The 14,588-nt window shown below is 51.1% G+C and overlaps 2 protein-coding genes across 5 annotated transcripts in view; both read right to left on the bottom strand.

Moving 5' to 3' along the window:
• Positions 1–333: 333 nt before the first annotated feature.
• Tmem125 (transmembrane protein 125) lies at positions 334–4,720 on the bottom strand. 3 transcript variants are annotated; one of them, XM_023707846.1, is made up of 3 exons: positions 4,689–4,720; positions 3,607–3,712; positions 334–1,779 (listed from the first exon to the last, which is right to left on the bottom strand). In XM_023707846.1, exon 3 carries the CDS (start codon positions 1,635–1,637, stop codon positions 990–992), a length of 648 nt encoding a protein of 215 aa, XP_023563614.1. In that variant the 5' UTR covers positions 1,638–1,779; positions 3,607–3,712; positions 4,689–4,720; the 3' UTR covers positions 334–989. The 3 variants fall into 3 exon arrangements, with proteins under 3 accessions (XP_023563614.1, XP_004647652.1, XP_023563615.1); XM_004647595.2 differs by lacking the exons at positions 3,607–3,712; positions 4,689–4,720 and adding an exon at positions 2,131–2,250; XM_023707847.1 differs by lacking the exons at positions 3,607–3,712; positions 4,689–4,720 and adding an exon at positions 2,013–2,092.
• Positions 4,721–10,119: 5,399 nt separating this feature from the next.
• The window catches only part of Cfap57 (cilia and flagella associated protein 57), a 73,678-nt gene continuing 69,209 nt past the window's right edge, over positions 10,120–14,588 (bottom strand). For both annotated transcript variants that reach the window (XM_004647594.2, XM_023707886.1), the window contains one exon: positions 10,120–10,441. In XM_004647594.2, coding sequence (XP_004647651.1) covers positions 10,227–10,441 — 215 coding nt within the window. In that variant the 3' untranslated portion in view covers positions 10,120–10,226. The remainder of the gene's footprint in view (positions 10,442–14,588) is intronic.

The following is a 14,588-nucleotide window of genomic DNA, read 5'->3' as shown; positions in this document are numbered from 1 at the left end:
CAGAGGGACAGGGACAGCAGTCTGATGCCAAGGACCTCCTCCTGAGTCAGCATGTGAATAAATGCAAACGCCCTGGTTTTACTACTCTTCCTCTGGGGCCAGAAGAAGCCCACTGTCTTCCCAAACCTGCATATCCACTCAACCCTCCTCCCTTCCCTCCTCCTGCCCCTCCAGTTACCTGGGAGGAGAAACTGCACAGTTGGCTGAGGACATCATTCAAGGCATTGTTTATAAATGGTGGGAAGAGCTAAGCTGTCTGGTAGGTGAAGAGGTAGGTATGGGGTAAGGGGAAGGTGGTCTCTGGCATGAAGACAATGACAATGACAGCGACAGTAGCATCCTCCATTTTATTGCACGTCTGTTATGAGCCAGGGCTTCCTTTCATGATGACATTTATTCCTCATAGTTGACAGCAACCTGAACCTTGAGAAGCTGAGCCTAGCAAGACTAAATCTCTTGCTCGTGTCGCCCTGCTATTGTGTTCCAGGCAGGGTTCCCGTCCAGGTGAGTCCGCATCTGGAGCCCGTGTTCCCTCTCCTTTGCATGCACAGCTCTTCTTGACAAACAGTCACTGTGCAGTCCCGGGTGGGCAAAAGGCAATCCCTGTGGAAATCCCTGCCAGGTGTCACAGGCACACTAGAGATGAGGGGTGTTGGAAATAGGAGTCGAGACTCTTCAGGGACCATAAGCCTTTCTCTGCCTGGAGAGAGACCCTAGACAGGCAGAGGGACAGTCCATGAACACAAACATGAGGTTCTTAGAAGGCACACTCCCTGTGCTATGGATATGTGGGTACACCAGGGCTCTGGACGACACAATCCCATGGGAGGGCCGACATGCACAGAAGGCCCTGGGACACACACACACACACACACACACACACACACACACACACTCACACAAATGCTCTCACACACACATATACAGATGCATGCCCTGAAGCAGGTCGGGGAACACTGAGGCAGGTATGTGAAGGAGGGCTCTGGTGGTCAGATGAGGCTGGCGATGCTGGATGTGGTCTCGTGACGCTGGCCAGCAGACAACTGCCCTGAGATGTTGAAGATGTTGCTAGTGCCCCTGTGGGTGGCAGGGGCTGCCCCATGGGTGGGAGGGCAGTGTCCGCTCACAAATACTTGATACAGCAGCAAGCCCAGCAGCAGGAGGGAGCCCAAGGCAGCCAGGGCAATGCCCACAGATAGCATGGCAGCCAGGGGCCGAGCAGGAGCAGGGGCAGCAGCCAGCCCAGCCAAGGTCAGGCCAGTGACCAGCAGCACCAGGCCACTGAGCAGCACCACCAGGGCATCGGCCCCTCCACCACTGCGCAGCAGGGCCACATGGTGGGCTTGGCGTATGCAGTTCATGTCCTGTACAGCTGAGCTCATTAGCTGCTTCACCAGAACCAGCAGGGCCAGCAGGCAGAGCACGGTGCCCGTTGCTAGGCGCCACTCACCAGAGCGGCTACTGGTGGAGGACAGCAGTGCCACACCACCGGCCCCACAGCCTGCCACAAGGCCCACAGCTATGGTGAAGCACAGCAAGGAGCGCCGTGGCTGCTGGGACCACCAAAGCTCCACCTGTTCTGCCAGCATGTCTGGGGGCAGCTCCTGGCCGGTAGGGGCTTGGGTGGGTTCAGACATGGCTTGATCAGGCAGGGTCAGGGCAGAAGGCCAGTGTCAGGGGTCAGAGGGTGCAGACCATGACCTGGTGCCTCCACTTCCTGCTTGTCAGCTGCAGGCCCAGAGTCTCATTCCTGTTAGCCCAGGCAGAGGTCACCATTACCTGCAAGGGCAAGATCACAGTGTGACCTCCCACCCACCACCCCTCAGGGACTCACCTGGGAGCCTTGGGGCAGATCCCTGAAAGTCCTCCCCAGTGTCCTCTGGAGTCTGCTCTGGGAAAGCCCCTTGTCCAGCTCTTTCCTTTAGCGAAAGCCTCTCCAGGACCCCAGGAGAACTCCTTCCCTCTTTAGTGCTTCCCCCTCTTCCAGGGAATCCCTTTGCCCAGCCCCTGACCTCTCTGGCTCTGGCTCTCTCAGTCGCCTGTCCCATCCTGGCTGGCTGAGGGAGCTGGTGCCACAGAGGATGATGGGACCAACAGCCAGAGATAAAGCCTCATTGAGGATCAACTCACATGGCCTCAGCTGTCACCAATGGTTCCTGGGAGGGAGTTGTAGAGAGGGAGGGGGCTGAGGACTTAACCCTTCTGGAACCAGCAGCTGGCCCTGAACCTTCTCTCTTGCGGCTCTGTCTGCTCTTTCTCTGTGGGTTGGGATCTTACCCCTAACATCGCCCTTCCCCTAATCCCACCCTACCCCACAACCTGACCGGCAATAACAGATGCTGGTTCCCAGATTCCTCTCTGCTCCCCAGCTCTTCCTCCCGAGTCAACTGTTGCTTTGATGTACAGTCATCATCTCTGATGCCACAGGTCCCAACCAAACTTGTCCTCTTACTCTAAACCTGCTTTTCCCCTGTGTTCCATAGGTCAGGTGGCATCACTTCCCTTTTGGCTGCCAGGGGTTGCCCATCTTCCTCTGCCACACCCAAGCCCAGGGCAGAGGAGCCTCCAGAGGTTTCCCCATCCAGTTTCTGGTCTCACCCCATTGCATCTGCCTCTTCACTCCGATCACACCGAACCTCCTGCCTCTCCACTCCTTCCTACTCTCCCCTATTCCCCACCTGTGCCATCCCCCTCTGAGATTTATCCAAAGTGGTACAGAGGAAAAAGAAGTGGGCCCAGGGAGATGGCTCAGTGGCTTAAGTGCCTGCCTGATAAGTGCAAGATCCTGAGTTCGATCCCCGGTACAAAAAACAAAAACAAAAACAAAAAACATCTCAGAGTTAAAAGGAAGACTCTGGACCTGAAGGCCAGCCCAGACCTTCCCAACATGGAGCTGTAGAGAGGACTTAGCAGCAACTGGTAGTCACTGAACCTGTTCCCTGGAGGACTCACAGGGAACATGACTCACCACAGCAGGGAAAAAATCAGGCAAGCACAGTCCCTGCCCTCCAGATCCCTGCTGCAGAGTGCTAAGAGCTGGGTGTGCAGCATCAGCACAGGCCCCTGGGAGCCAGGACCCTCAGAGAAACCCCGGTCCTCTGTGAGGTCCCATGGACTCTTATCAGAGCCTCATTCTCCTTTCTCGAGCACTGAAGCCAATGACATTTGTCCCGAGGGGCAGGGGCCGGACAAGTCATTTCACATCTTTATTTAGCCACACAGAGGCTAAAGCACATTTTTTGAATAAATGAACAAGATGTTTCCCCTTCTATTCACAGTGGCTTATAGGACATGGCTCCTGTATCAGGAATCTGAGGTGGCCCTGCACAGGTGATACCCCAGGAGGCATGGGTCCCTCACCAGCCCTCCCTCCACTGGGTCTGCTGGGCACACAGGAGGGTGCAACGGACAGCAGGTGGAGGAGGGGCCATGGGTGGAGAATGGAGTCCTCCCAGCATTCCCCAGGGCTGTGACTTGCTGGTCAGAAAGTGCTGGCACAGGCTGCTATGACTGTAGAGCCAGGCTGGGGGTGGAGTGGAGGTGCTCAGGGAAGAGCCCGGGGGGAGAAGGTGGGGTGGAGTGGGTGGGAGAGTGTGGGGCACTCACGAGAATGTGCTGGATCCGATTTGAGCGGAAGGGGCCCAGAAGGTGGGGTGCTCTTGCTCGTTTCCCGGGGAGATGTTTCACCTGCCTAACCTGCATGCAGGTGAGCCTGGAAGGAGGGGGATCAACAGGTGGCGTTTCCAGGGCAGGGCCTGAGCCGATTGGCTGACGTGGCACTGCTCTTGCTGGCCCAGACATTCCTGGGGAGGGAGGGGCGTTTGTCAGCTGCTGTTGGACTGGAACACAATTAGCAGACCTAGGCAGCAGGAGGAATGTTGTCCATTGGCCCCAGAGCCTGGCCCTAGCCCAACCCCCAGCTCCAACCCCGCTTTAGATTTAGTTCCTGCCTTAAAATTTACCCCAACTCCAGCTGGAGTTTAACTGGAACTCACAGCCTCCCCACTGCCCTTGCTTCATTGCCAAGCCCAACCCTGGTTTAAACCTCAGCTTCAACTCCTAACTCTAACTCAGATTCTGAACTTAGGTCCTACACCCCAACTGGATCTTCGGCCCCAACCTTGCCTCCTATTCCCAAATCCAGCCCCCCCATCCCAACTTCAACCTCACACTGAGCCCAAAGACCAGCACCACGTGATCCTCAGAGCAGCCCCAATGCCTCCATCCTTGGTCCTTTACACAGGGCTGGAGGTCTCCCGAGGCCTATGTTCATTTTCCTGGCTGTGGTGGGCCTGCTCCCTGGGGCTGGGTCCTGCTGAGAAGTGAGGAAGTAAAGGCCTTTCATGGGAAGATCCTGGAATAAACATGTTGGAATAATGCCACACTGCTTCTCCAGGCTCATGCAACCCCTGCCCTCTAGTTAGAATGAGTGGCATTAAGTTCTGCATGCTCTGTTCTCCAGCTTGCCTTTATGGCTTTTGAACTCAGGGCTCCCTTTGCCTGGGATATTTACCACTCCTCAGCCTCAGTCTGGTCATCTGGTCAACTCAGATCCTTCAACTGTGACGTCCCCTCCTCCAGGAAGCCCTCCCTGATGTACAGCCTGCTTTGGGTTCTGCATTCATAGCACTGTGCTTCCCTACTGCTGCTTTTCCTGTAATGTGTGTAAGTGCCCTTCATTTACTTACCTGTCCCTCCCTAGGTGTGTGGCTCTGGGTGCATGCAGGAATAGGGCCTCTAGGGCTGGAGAGATGGCTCAGTGGTCTAAAGCACCTACTCGGAACAAGCTTGGCAAAGCACAGGGACCGCGGTTCAATCCCCCAGCACCACATGCCAGCGAGCCGCGCCCCCTGGTGGGCTGAGCTGGCCACACACATACAATGAATAAATAAATAAATAAAATTAAAAAAAAAAAAAAAAAAGGAATAGGGCCTCTTTTGCTAGCTGGTGCATCCTCAGTAGCCAACACTCAGTAGACTGCCCATGGGGAATAATCAGTAAGTGTTTGTTCAGTGATGGGCTGAATAAATAGAAGTGTGAACTGACAGGTGTGCAGGCCTTGGGCAGGGAGCCTGTAAATAAAACAAGAAAGACGAGTTTGGCTTGGGCTGGGGGGGGGGGGCGTTGAGCCCATGGGGTGGCATTTGGACTGTGCAGGTGACCACGGAGGGCACTGAAGTGCAATAGGAACAAGGCCAGCGCTCTGCTTCCAAGCAGCAAGCCTGGCACTGCACACACACACACACACTCTTTGGAGTGGCAAAATGGGTGACTGACTGAAGGGGACACAGACCTGTCGGGCGCCCTCCCGTCCTGCAGGAAAGCACTCAACACGATTTGTGCAGCAGACAAGCTTTAATCGTTCTCCTGAGTGATGCGCCCCGAGAGAGCACAGTTCCTCTCTCCGTCCCTCTTCCTGTCTCTGACCCTCCGCGTTGCGGAGCGTTTCTTTTATATCCTCACACTGTCCAATCGAGGGTTGATACATGTTACAGCGCCATTGGTTACAATCTCAGGGAAGGTATCTTACATCATTATAGGCGGGTGTATAGCGACTGCGGAAGCAGGAAATGAGCGCCATCTTGTCACACTCGGTGGGAGGGGTAATCTAGCGCAGGCTTCAAGGGCTGCAGCAGGCCTCACCCAATGGTCCCTAGGAGTTTTGGTTCTGAAGCCGCGATTCGCGGCATGGGCTCTCTACACAGACCTCCCTCTGATGTGTGTAAAACAGAAAAACAAAATCAAAGTTATTTCTCCATTATCTGCTTCTGGAACAATCTTGCCTGATCTGTTGTGTTTCCTTTTGCTTGATCCTGTGGGGTGTATGTAATTTAAACTTTTCTGGTAGCCTCTTTTTTGCAGAATAGATGAGATTAGCACATGAAGTAACATAATTTAGTTTCGATATATATTATCATCATTATTATTTTGGTTTTTTTTTTTTTTTTGAGCTAGGATCTTGCTGTGTGTTCAAATTGTTCAACTCAGTATGTAGCCCAGGCTGGCCTTGAACTCATGGTGATACTTCTGCCTTAGCCTCCAAGTGCTGGGATTCTAGGCTTTAACATATATTTTACTTTTTTTTTTTTTTTTTTGCGGAACCAGGGATTGAACTCAGGCCCTGCACTTGCCACACAAGCGCTTATGCTACTGAGCCATCTCCCCGGCCCCATATATTTTAATATGTAAATTGTTAATGAGCTATTTGAAATTCTTTTGACAATTCAATGTGTATTTCACACAGACTGCACTTCCGTTTAGGCTCCCATGTTCCCAAAGTCCTGTCACCACCTCTGGCTTGTGCAGTGTCCTTAAGAGGGCAAAGCTCTCCATGTCCTTCCCCTGGGGAGGACGGGGCAGGCTGACTGCTGTGGGGCCGGCCAGATGCTGGGGTTAACGGTGTGGTGTAATAGGTGTTCAGAAGATTTGCAAAGCATTATATGTGCTACCTCCATAATAAAGGGGTGCCAAGGAGCAGGGGCTGCCACGGCCTATGGCTGTGGGTTCCTCTATACCCACCAACATTCATTTGCCTTCCTGGTCCAAAGGGAGGCCCAATGCCAGGCAGACCCAATGCAGGCTGGTCCCAGGCAGAGCTGGGGCAGGAAGTGTATGAGATTTTCTTTCCATTTTTCCTTCCCCTGGGAGTTCAAAATGGGAACATCAGCCTAAAAGCTTCCCCTGTTTGAACACGGACTGGGCAAGCCTTTGTTCTGGTCTGGGTCTTACCAGATGACTTGCAGTTCAGTGGGGCGCAGGATCTGCATGGGGCTGGTAAACTGTCTCCAAAGCAGAGGTCACAGGGGCAGCACAGATAGGATGGGCAGGGGTAGGGTCAGAGGAAGGGGTGGGCACGGGCACGCTGGAGGTGTGCATTTGACTTGCCCTCAGATACATGCAAAGGTGGTAGGGAGAGTCCAGGAAGGAGGACAAAAATCCCCAGGGCATGTTGGTCTGCTTCTGCCTGGCTCCTACCTGATACTACGCTCAGGCAGGAAGCTGGTATAATATTACAAAGAATAAACAAATGGGATTGAATTAAATGAAAAAGATTTCTGAACAACGAAGGAAATCACCAACCAGTGAAGAGACAACATACAGGATGGGAAAAAATTATTTGCTAGCTACTCTTCAGACAGAGAAATAATACCTAGAATATATATAGAAATAAAAAATTACCCCCCCAACTTAAAGACCCAGCCAAAAAATGGACATCTGAAATGAATATATACTTCTCCAATGAAGAAGTACAAATGGCCAATGCGTGCCAAAATGTTCAACATCACTTTACATTTGAGAAATGCGAGCACAAACAACACCGACATTTTCCATCTCACTCCAGAAAGAGTGGCTGTCATCAAGAAATCATGCTCTGCTCCAGAATCTGTGTTTATCAGATGTGCAGAGAAGAAAATACCCTGCTGACCCACTGGTCAAGGTGCCGGGTTTTGCTCCTGGGGGGCTCCTCTGTGGCCTGGGCTTCTGCCTCCTCCCCTTACCAACTGTACAGGCCAGCTTTACCTATGCCCAGGCTCGCTTAGCTGGGAATTTCCAGCTCCTTTTCCTTGTGGTTTAGATTATTTGGGACCACATTTCATAACCCACCACCTGACCTGTGGAATTTTGCTTGGATGCTTCTCTAGCGCAGCACGTAAGGGCATGGAATTTGGAGTCCCGGGGGTGGATGGGGCCATAATTCTGGCCTTGCCTGTGTGACCATGTACCAGTTTATTTACTGCTCCTTGATTTTGATCTCCATCATTGGTAAACTGAAGTCCATCTTGTGGGCAAAAGGAGCTGCTCGGACTCTGAGATATTTTTCAGTTGAGTTTCCATCATTTGAATATGGGTGTATCCTGGCCACAGCAAATTTACTCCTCAGGAGGAGGCCGGTTTCCTCTGTTTTTCTTCTTCTTAGTCAAGCTCCCTCCCCTTGGTTTGGTTAACTCTTTCTAATCCTTCCTAGTGTTCACTACTTTTCCTCCCCTCTGCCATCACCTTGGTCCAAGCCACTGGCCTGTTACAACTGGACACCCAGTTTCCTTCTAACTAGCCTCCTGCCTCTGGTAAGCACTGTCTTCAAGCAGTGCTCTGCACAGGCACCTTGTGGAGCTTTGGGTGCTGAGAGTAGCTTTTGCCCTCATGGAACTGTCCTAGCAAGAGGGGCAGGAGTTAGAAAACCGAAAGGAGGGCTTGGGGAGATAGTTCAGTAAGTGACTGCCTGGCAAGCGCAGGGTCCTCAATTCAATCCCCGGTACCAAAACACACACACACACACACACACACACACACACACACACCCCAAACCAAAACCAAAGGTACATGGTGTGGTGGAGGTTCTGGAGAACACAATAGGGCAGGTGTAATTTACATGGGAAAGATCAGAGACTGATTTTCTGAGGAAGTAACATTTGTGCCAAGATCTGAAGGAGGTGTAGGGGCAAGAATATTTCAGGCAGAGAAGGCAGTATGCGGAAAGACCCAGGGCAGGAACGCCATGGTCTATCACAGGAGCTGCAAAGATGCCAGTGTGCCAAGAGTCTGGGTAGTGGGGTGCAGTGACTCACAGCAGCCTAGTGCTGCCACGGACTCCCATCTGAGTCTTTAATGTGCCTCCCAGGTCCCGCAATTCTGGCCTGCCTGGCCCCATAGCCCCTCAATCTCATTTCAACTTAGTTTCTTCTGTGAAGGTAAAGGTAGGATGCTCCTTTGGAATGGAGAGGCTTGAGTGCCAGAGGGCCCAGCCACCTGGTGTGATAATGTAAGGTGCTGTGTCTCTGTGGCAGAACTTCTCTCTGTTGCCTGGATTTCTTCTTGCTCTCGGAATCTGGTATCCCAGAGGGCAGAGGACCTTCTGGCCTGCCACAGAGGAGCTGGCTGCTATGACAGGGCGACGGAGTACTTTGTTTTGTAGCCTCTGTCAGGGACCCTCTGTTGGCTGCATCTGCCTTCAGGATAGCCTTGCCTGAGTCCTGCTGTGAAAACTAACCCAAGATTAGGCCCAGGGCGTAGGTGACTCAAACCAAGGAAGGTAGGAAGTCTTGCTGGTGACAGACTTCACAAGGCCCAAGACTGCCAGCAGACACAAGGGACTGTGGGATTCGGTCTTTATTTGGGTATTAGATGGGCACTTTGCCTCTGCAGGCAGCATCCAAGGACACCTGACTTATACTTCTTTGCTCTTCACTGCATAAAAAAGTATCTTTCCTGACATCTCTGTTTAGTTGAGTGTCCCAAGATGGGGCCTGGAGGATTACTAGAAAGATAAGAGCCCCAGAAGTGGAGGAGCTGGGCAGGCCCTGCAAACGAAGAAGGTTAATCTAGGGTGACCTGAGATAAGAGAAAGAAGGGCAGAGCCCCACTAGGAGTCCTAAGATCAGCGTCCATGGTAGTGCAAGACTGGGGGGAATCCTTGTAACTCTGTTCCATTCATGCAGTGGTTCCTCTGTTCATAAGCACTTGGAACAATTTTGTTGCCAAACAGAAGCATTTGGGAAATTTTTGTTTTTGTTTGAAAACTCTGGGTCAGGTACCAAAGATGACTGTGGCCATCTTTCCCACAGAGAAAGGAACGTGGTCATCTTTCCCAGAATCATGGAATGAGTTAAGTTCATGAACCAAGGCACCACTATATTTTACTCTCATTTTTCCCCTCACTTTTTATTTATTTATTTTTTTCTGGGTGTTGGGGATCGAACTTGGGACCTTGTATTTGCTAGGCAGGCACTTATGTTACTGAACTATGTCCCTGGTCCCCGTTCTCCTTACTTTTACTCATACAGAAATCTCAAAAAGCCTCATAATGTTTCATAAAGAAAAAGAAAATGTAGGAGGCTCTGGTCTTGACTTGGCTAAGCAAAAAGAAAGACAGGAGGGAGACAATAGACAGGGTTATTTAAGCTGGGAAGCCCAGGGAGGCCAGCAGGTAGCAGGAAGCAGCCCTGAGTCCTGTGCGATTGCGGTAGTGCCGAGCGCAGATGAGGATCAGCAGCACTGGCTTGGGATGTGCTGCATCCCGCAAGCTTCAGGGACCTCCTCCCACTCCTGACCTGGCACCAGCGCAGCGTAAGTTAGACAAAGTTGGAGGCAAACATCTTTATTCTGGCGGGGTCTCCAGGGCAAGAGGAGGGTGGTGCTGCAGGAATTGCATAGATTGCAGCACAAGGCTGCCTGAGGACAGACACACTGTGCTTCCAGTTGTGGCTGGAGGCGGCTCACCAGAGGGATCACTTGGTCCTCACCTCGAAATCCACTTCTGAGTCAGCAAGGGACGGAAGTCTGATTCCAGCGATGGAGTGAAAGCCCGGTACTTGCTCCTGCTCTTGGATCTGGTCTCTGAGGCGCTGGATTTCTAGGCGTTGCATTTCAATGATTCTCCCAGTTTCTTCTTGCTCATTCAGTCTCATGGTGGCAGCGGCACTGGGCACATCTCTGCCAGACACTGTAATGGATAGAGCTGGACATGTGGGGCTTGTTCACTGACCTGCTGTAGCCTCTTCTTCTCTTCCCATTCCTCAAACATTCTTTGGATGGCTACTGTGGGAAGACAGTCTCAGGTGCTGAGGGTACAGAGGTAAGTGATAAGCTCTGGCCGGAGTACAGACTGCTAACTTATCATGGCCCTGATCCAACATGGCCGAATCCCCGCAAACAGCAGCTTATCTTCCTAGTGATCGCTTCCTCCTCCTTCCCCACTCTAGCCCTGGGTACAACTTCCTTTGACCTTTCCCGCCCACACAAGGGAGCCTCCAATTAGCCCCTGTGTGTCACTGAACCTGCCCCTCAAATTCCACCCTTAGCAAAAGTCCCTAAAGTCTCAGGCTCCCTGTCTCAGGGCAGAGGATCCTCCTATCTCCTGTCTCTTCATCCTTCGTATGAATTCAGAGTTAATAAAGACCCCCCATGTCTGCTTCTCTGCTGTGCTGCTGCCACTGACAAAACTGAACAGTAAGTAGACCTTTTCACCTTCTCACAGAGACTGAGAAATGAGGGACACTTGGGAATGACAAGGAGAAGGCCGAGCAGGAGATTGGCCCACGCCCTCCTGGATCCCTGCACTGAAGTCCTCTGCAGTGAAGGCTCCTTCCCCCGGCTCTGTACCCATCAGGCAGGGTGCTGCCTCATGTACAGCCTGCACTCCTGGAGACCAAGTTCTGCACCCCCCCTGCGTGGCCACCCACTGGAGTTCCCTGAGGTGTCTCTACCCCGGCTCTGTTACCTCTGTCTCAGGTTCTGCCATTTCCCTGGGCAGTATCAGTGTCTGTCAGGGCCCGCGGCTCATGCCATTCCCAGCATTAGTGCCCGTTGCCTCTGCCCCATGCAGCGCCCACTCTGGGCTTCTCACCAGGCAGGATCCTGTGCTCTGTGTGCTTTTCACTCCAGCAGGCTGTACACCTCTCTGTGCCTCACACTCTGGCTGAATCATGACCTCTTGTTCCTGGATACCTCCATCCCTCCCGTCCCCTAAATGGGCTCCTCTTCCATTCACTTCCTTTCCTGGCCAGTTAGACTCAAGGTGACTTCTTCCTCCATTTCCTCGACGGCACCCTCAGTACTGGGTCTGCTGCATCCTTCTGCCTCCTGTGTCCCGCCCTGTCCAGACCTCAGATAACTCGACTTCTAGGATCTTCTTGTGGACATCCACATAGTAGCATAAGATTCAAGCACTTAGTCTCCAAATGTTGTTAGCGTCACACTCATAGCCCCAAACATTCCCAGCCACCTGCACAGCCTGAATTTCAAACTCCATTTCCTCTCCCTCGTTGAGAGCACTGCCACCTCGCTCCGACTCCTTGAAACTCTCCAACCCACTGACCCTTTTCAAATCTCAGTGGAAAAAGGACCTCTCCTTACCACTGCCAACCCTTCTTGTACATCCAGTGGAAAAAATAGAACACAGTAGGTGTTGGAAGCCAAGAAACAGTTTCAAAGAGCAAGTGGTCAGCAGTGGCCAGTGACCAGCCTTGCGACGGCCTCTGACTGACCTAAAGCAGCCTGCATTCAAGGAGCACTTGGCTTATCCCAGCCTTCTTTTCAGGGACCTGGGGATCTTTCTCTCTTTGCCTTTGCTTTTGGCCTTTTCTTTTCTGCTCTCTCTAGACTCTTGATCTTTTCTTGTTTCTTCTTTTCTTAGACCTTGACCTGTCCTTTTCCTCCTGCTCCTGGAGGCCATCTAGAATCAAGCTGTGCCCTGGGCCTGGGATCCTGTAAGCACAGTGTCCCTGTGGGAGGTCTAGGAAATGGGTCTTTAAGGCCATCTACTTGCTAGGGCCTGCACTGCTCACCGCTGCCTTCTTTCTGCTTACCACTGCCGCTCTGCTGTGTTCTCTGCCACTGCCTCTTTTTGGCATAGGCTCTGAACTATGCCCTATGATGTCCCCCCTTATACACAGCTACTTAACCCAGTCACTACCTGGCTTCCTGGGGCACCCCAACCTGTGTGTGGAGACACCATCCTAAAGGTACTCAAGTGAGTAAGCCTGAACATTTCCCAAAACTTGGATACTTCTGCCAGTGTTCCCAGGGGCACACTGTGCCTCTGGGGACAGTGGAGCTCATGTGGACTCTGGCCTCATGGACCCAATGCTTTGCCCCTGCTCCTGGTGAATCATCTGGAGGGCATGGGTCTTGGTTTTCCTCCATTTCTTCCCTTCATTCCTAGGATGCTTCCTCCATTCCCACTGACAGTGACCGGTCTGCTCACCCCATGGTTCAGCCTCACGGAGCCCCCTTGGATGGCCTCTGTCTCTGTGCTGCTGCAAAACCTCCTGCCCCCCATGTGAAGTCGGTCCTTTCATGTGGTCCTGCGCCGCTTCTCTTCTACATCTCCAGTCTCTTTCTGTCCCTTGCTCTGCCCAGAGAAGGCCTGGACCTGGGCAGACCCCTCTCTGTGCTCTGCCCACCAGCTGCCTCCAGTAGAGGAAAGTAGATTTTTAGGGCCAGGTGTGGAGGTGCACACCTGTAATCCTAGCACTTGGAAGGCTGAGGCAGGAAGGTTACCTCGAGGCCGGCATAGGCTACATAAGCAAGTTTAAGACCAGCCTGAATGACATAGCCATTCCTTGTCTCAAAAAAGAGTAGACTGGGCTGGCCAAATAGCTCAGTGGATTCATTAGTACAATAATAGGATAGTTTTTACTTGTTTGGGAAGATACTTGCAAGGGGAATAGCTGAATCAAATGGAATTTCTAGTTTTAGTTTCTTTCTTTCTTTCTTTCTTTCTTCTTTCTTTCTTTCTTTCTTTCTTCTTTTTTTTTTTTTTTTTTTTTTGGCAGAACCAGGGATTGAACTCAGGCCCTTGTGCTTGCCAGGGAAGCGCTTATTCTACTGAGCCTGGCCCCGTCAGTTTCCTGAGGAATCTCCACATTGACTTTTTTTTCTTTTTTTGGTGGAACCAGGGAATGAACTCAGACCCTTGCACTTGCCAGGGAAGCACTTATTCTACTGAGCCATCTCCCCGGCCCTCCACACTGACTTCTATAGTGATTATACTAGTTTACATTTTCACCAACAGTACAGAAGGGTCCCTTTGCCCTCACAGCCTAAGATTCATTCTTATTTTTTTCTAACGATATGGTTTTAGTAAGTAAAAAAAATCAGGTATATCTATTACAGTAGATCTGCTAGTTAATTATTATATATATGAAAAATTAGTATAGATGCTGCTAAACTAAGTAACAGTTTGGGGATGACAACCTCTCTTTTTCACATAGAGAGTTCTTGGACACCAATTAACCTGGCCCATTCCTTAAACAATTTGAGAATATATATTTTGAGCTGACTTTGAGGATCTGTATTCAAAATCAGAGGTCAGAATGAAGTATTTTATGATCAAGGCAGACGATTGGTAATGCTTGTTCAGTTGCTACACATGAATGTTCCTTGGGAAAACCATTTTGAAAGAATGGAAACAAAAAGGCTGGGGAGATGGCTCAGTAAAGTAAGCACTTGCCTGGCAAGCGCAAGGGCCTGAGTTCAATCCCCAGTTCCGCAAACAAAACAAAACAAAACATGGAAACAAAGCTTTGTAAACCAGGAGTGGGGGAGGGGTAGAAGGGAGTGTGGGGAAATGGGAAAAAAAGCCCCAACAAATTATATCATGTACAGGTGCAAATTCTCTATGATGAATGCAATTGTTATGTCTATCTGAAATGTACTTATAAAATGTAGTGTAAAAAATTATATTATGTTTGGTTTCCTTTAAAATAAGCCATGGTGTACATAGGAGGATACAACATTGTATGTGTGTGCATGCATGTGTGTGTGTGCACGTGTGTGTGCCTGTGTTACTGATGAAACAAGAGTGGCAAGAGTTGGAAAATGGCCCGGGGAGATGGCCCAGTAGAATAAGTGCTTGCCTGGGAAGTGCGGGAGCCGAGTTCAATCCCTGGTTCTGCCCCCCCCCCAAAAAAAAAAACAGTTGGAAAGTGAAGTTAGGAAATGGGTTCGTGGGACTTCTTTTGACTTTTTTCTTAATTTTTGTAAGAGTGATATGAAGAACCTGGCTGTACCACCCAGCAGCCTGAACAGGTCCCCAGTGAGCATTGTCAGGATGTTTTGGCATATTTGAGACTTTTTAAAGACAAATT

Source organism: Octodon degus, unplaced genomic scaffold, assembly GCF_000260255.1.
Source record: "Octodon degus isolate 3935 unplaced genomic scaffold, OctDeg1.0 scaffold00315, whole genome shotgun sequence".
NCBI classification, from domain to species: domain Eukaryota; kingdom Metazoa; phylum Chordata; class Mammalia; order Rodentia; family Octodontidae; genus Octodon; species Octodon degus.
The sequence above is the reverse complement of the archived record's forward strand: the minus strand, read 5'-3'. Positions and strand labels throughout refer to the sequence as shown.

Excerpts from the sequence above, each read along its gene's own strand:
- Tmem125 (XM_023707846.1), bottom strand. The coding sequence starts at position 1,637 with ATGTCTGAACCCACCCAAGCCCCTACCGGCCAGGAGCTGCCCCCAGAC.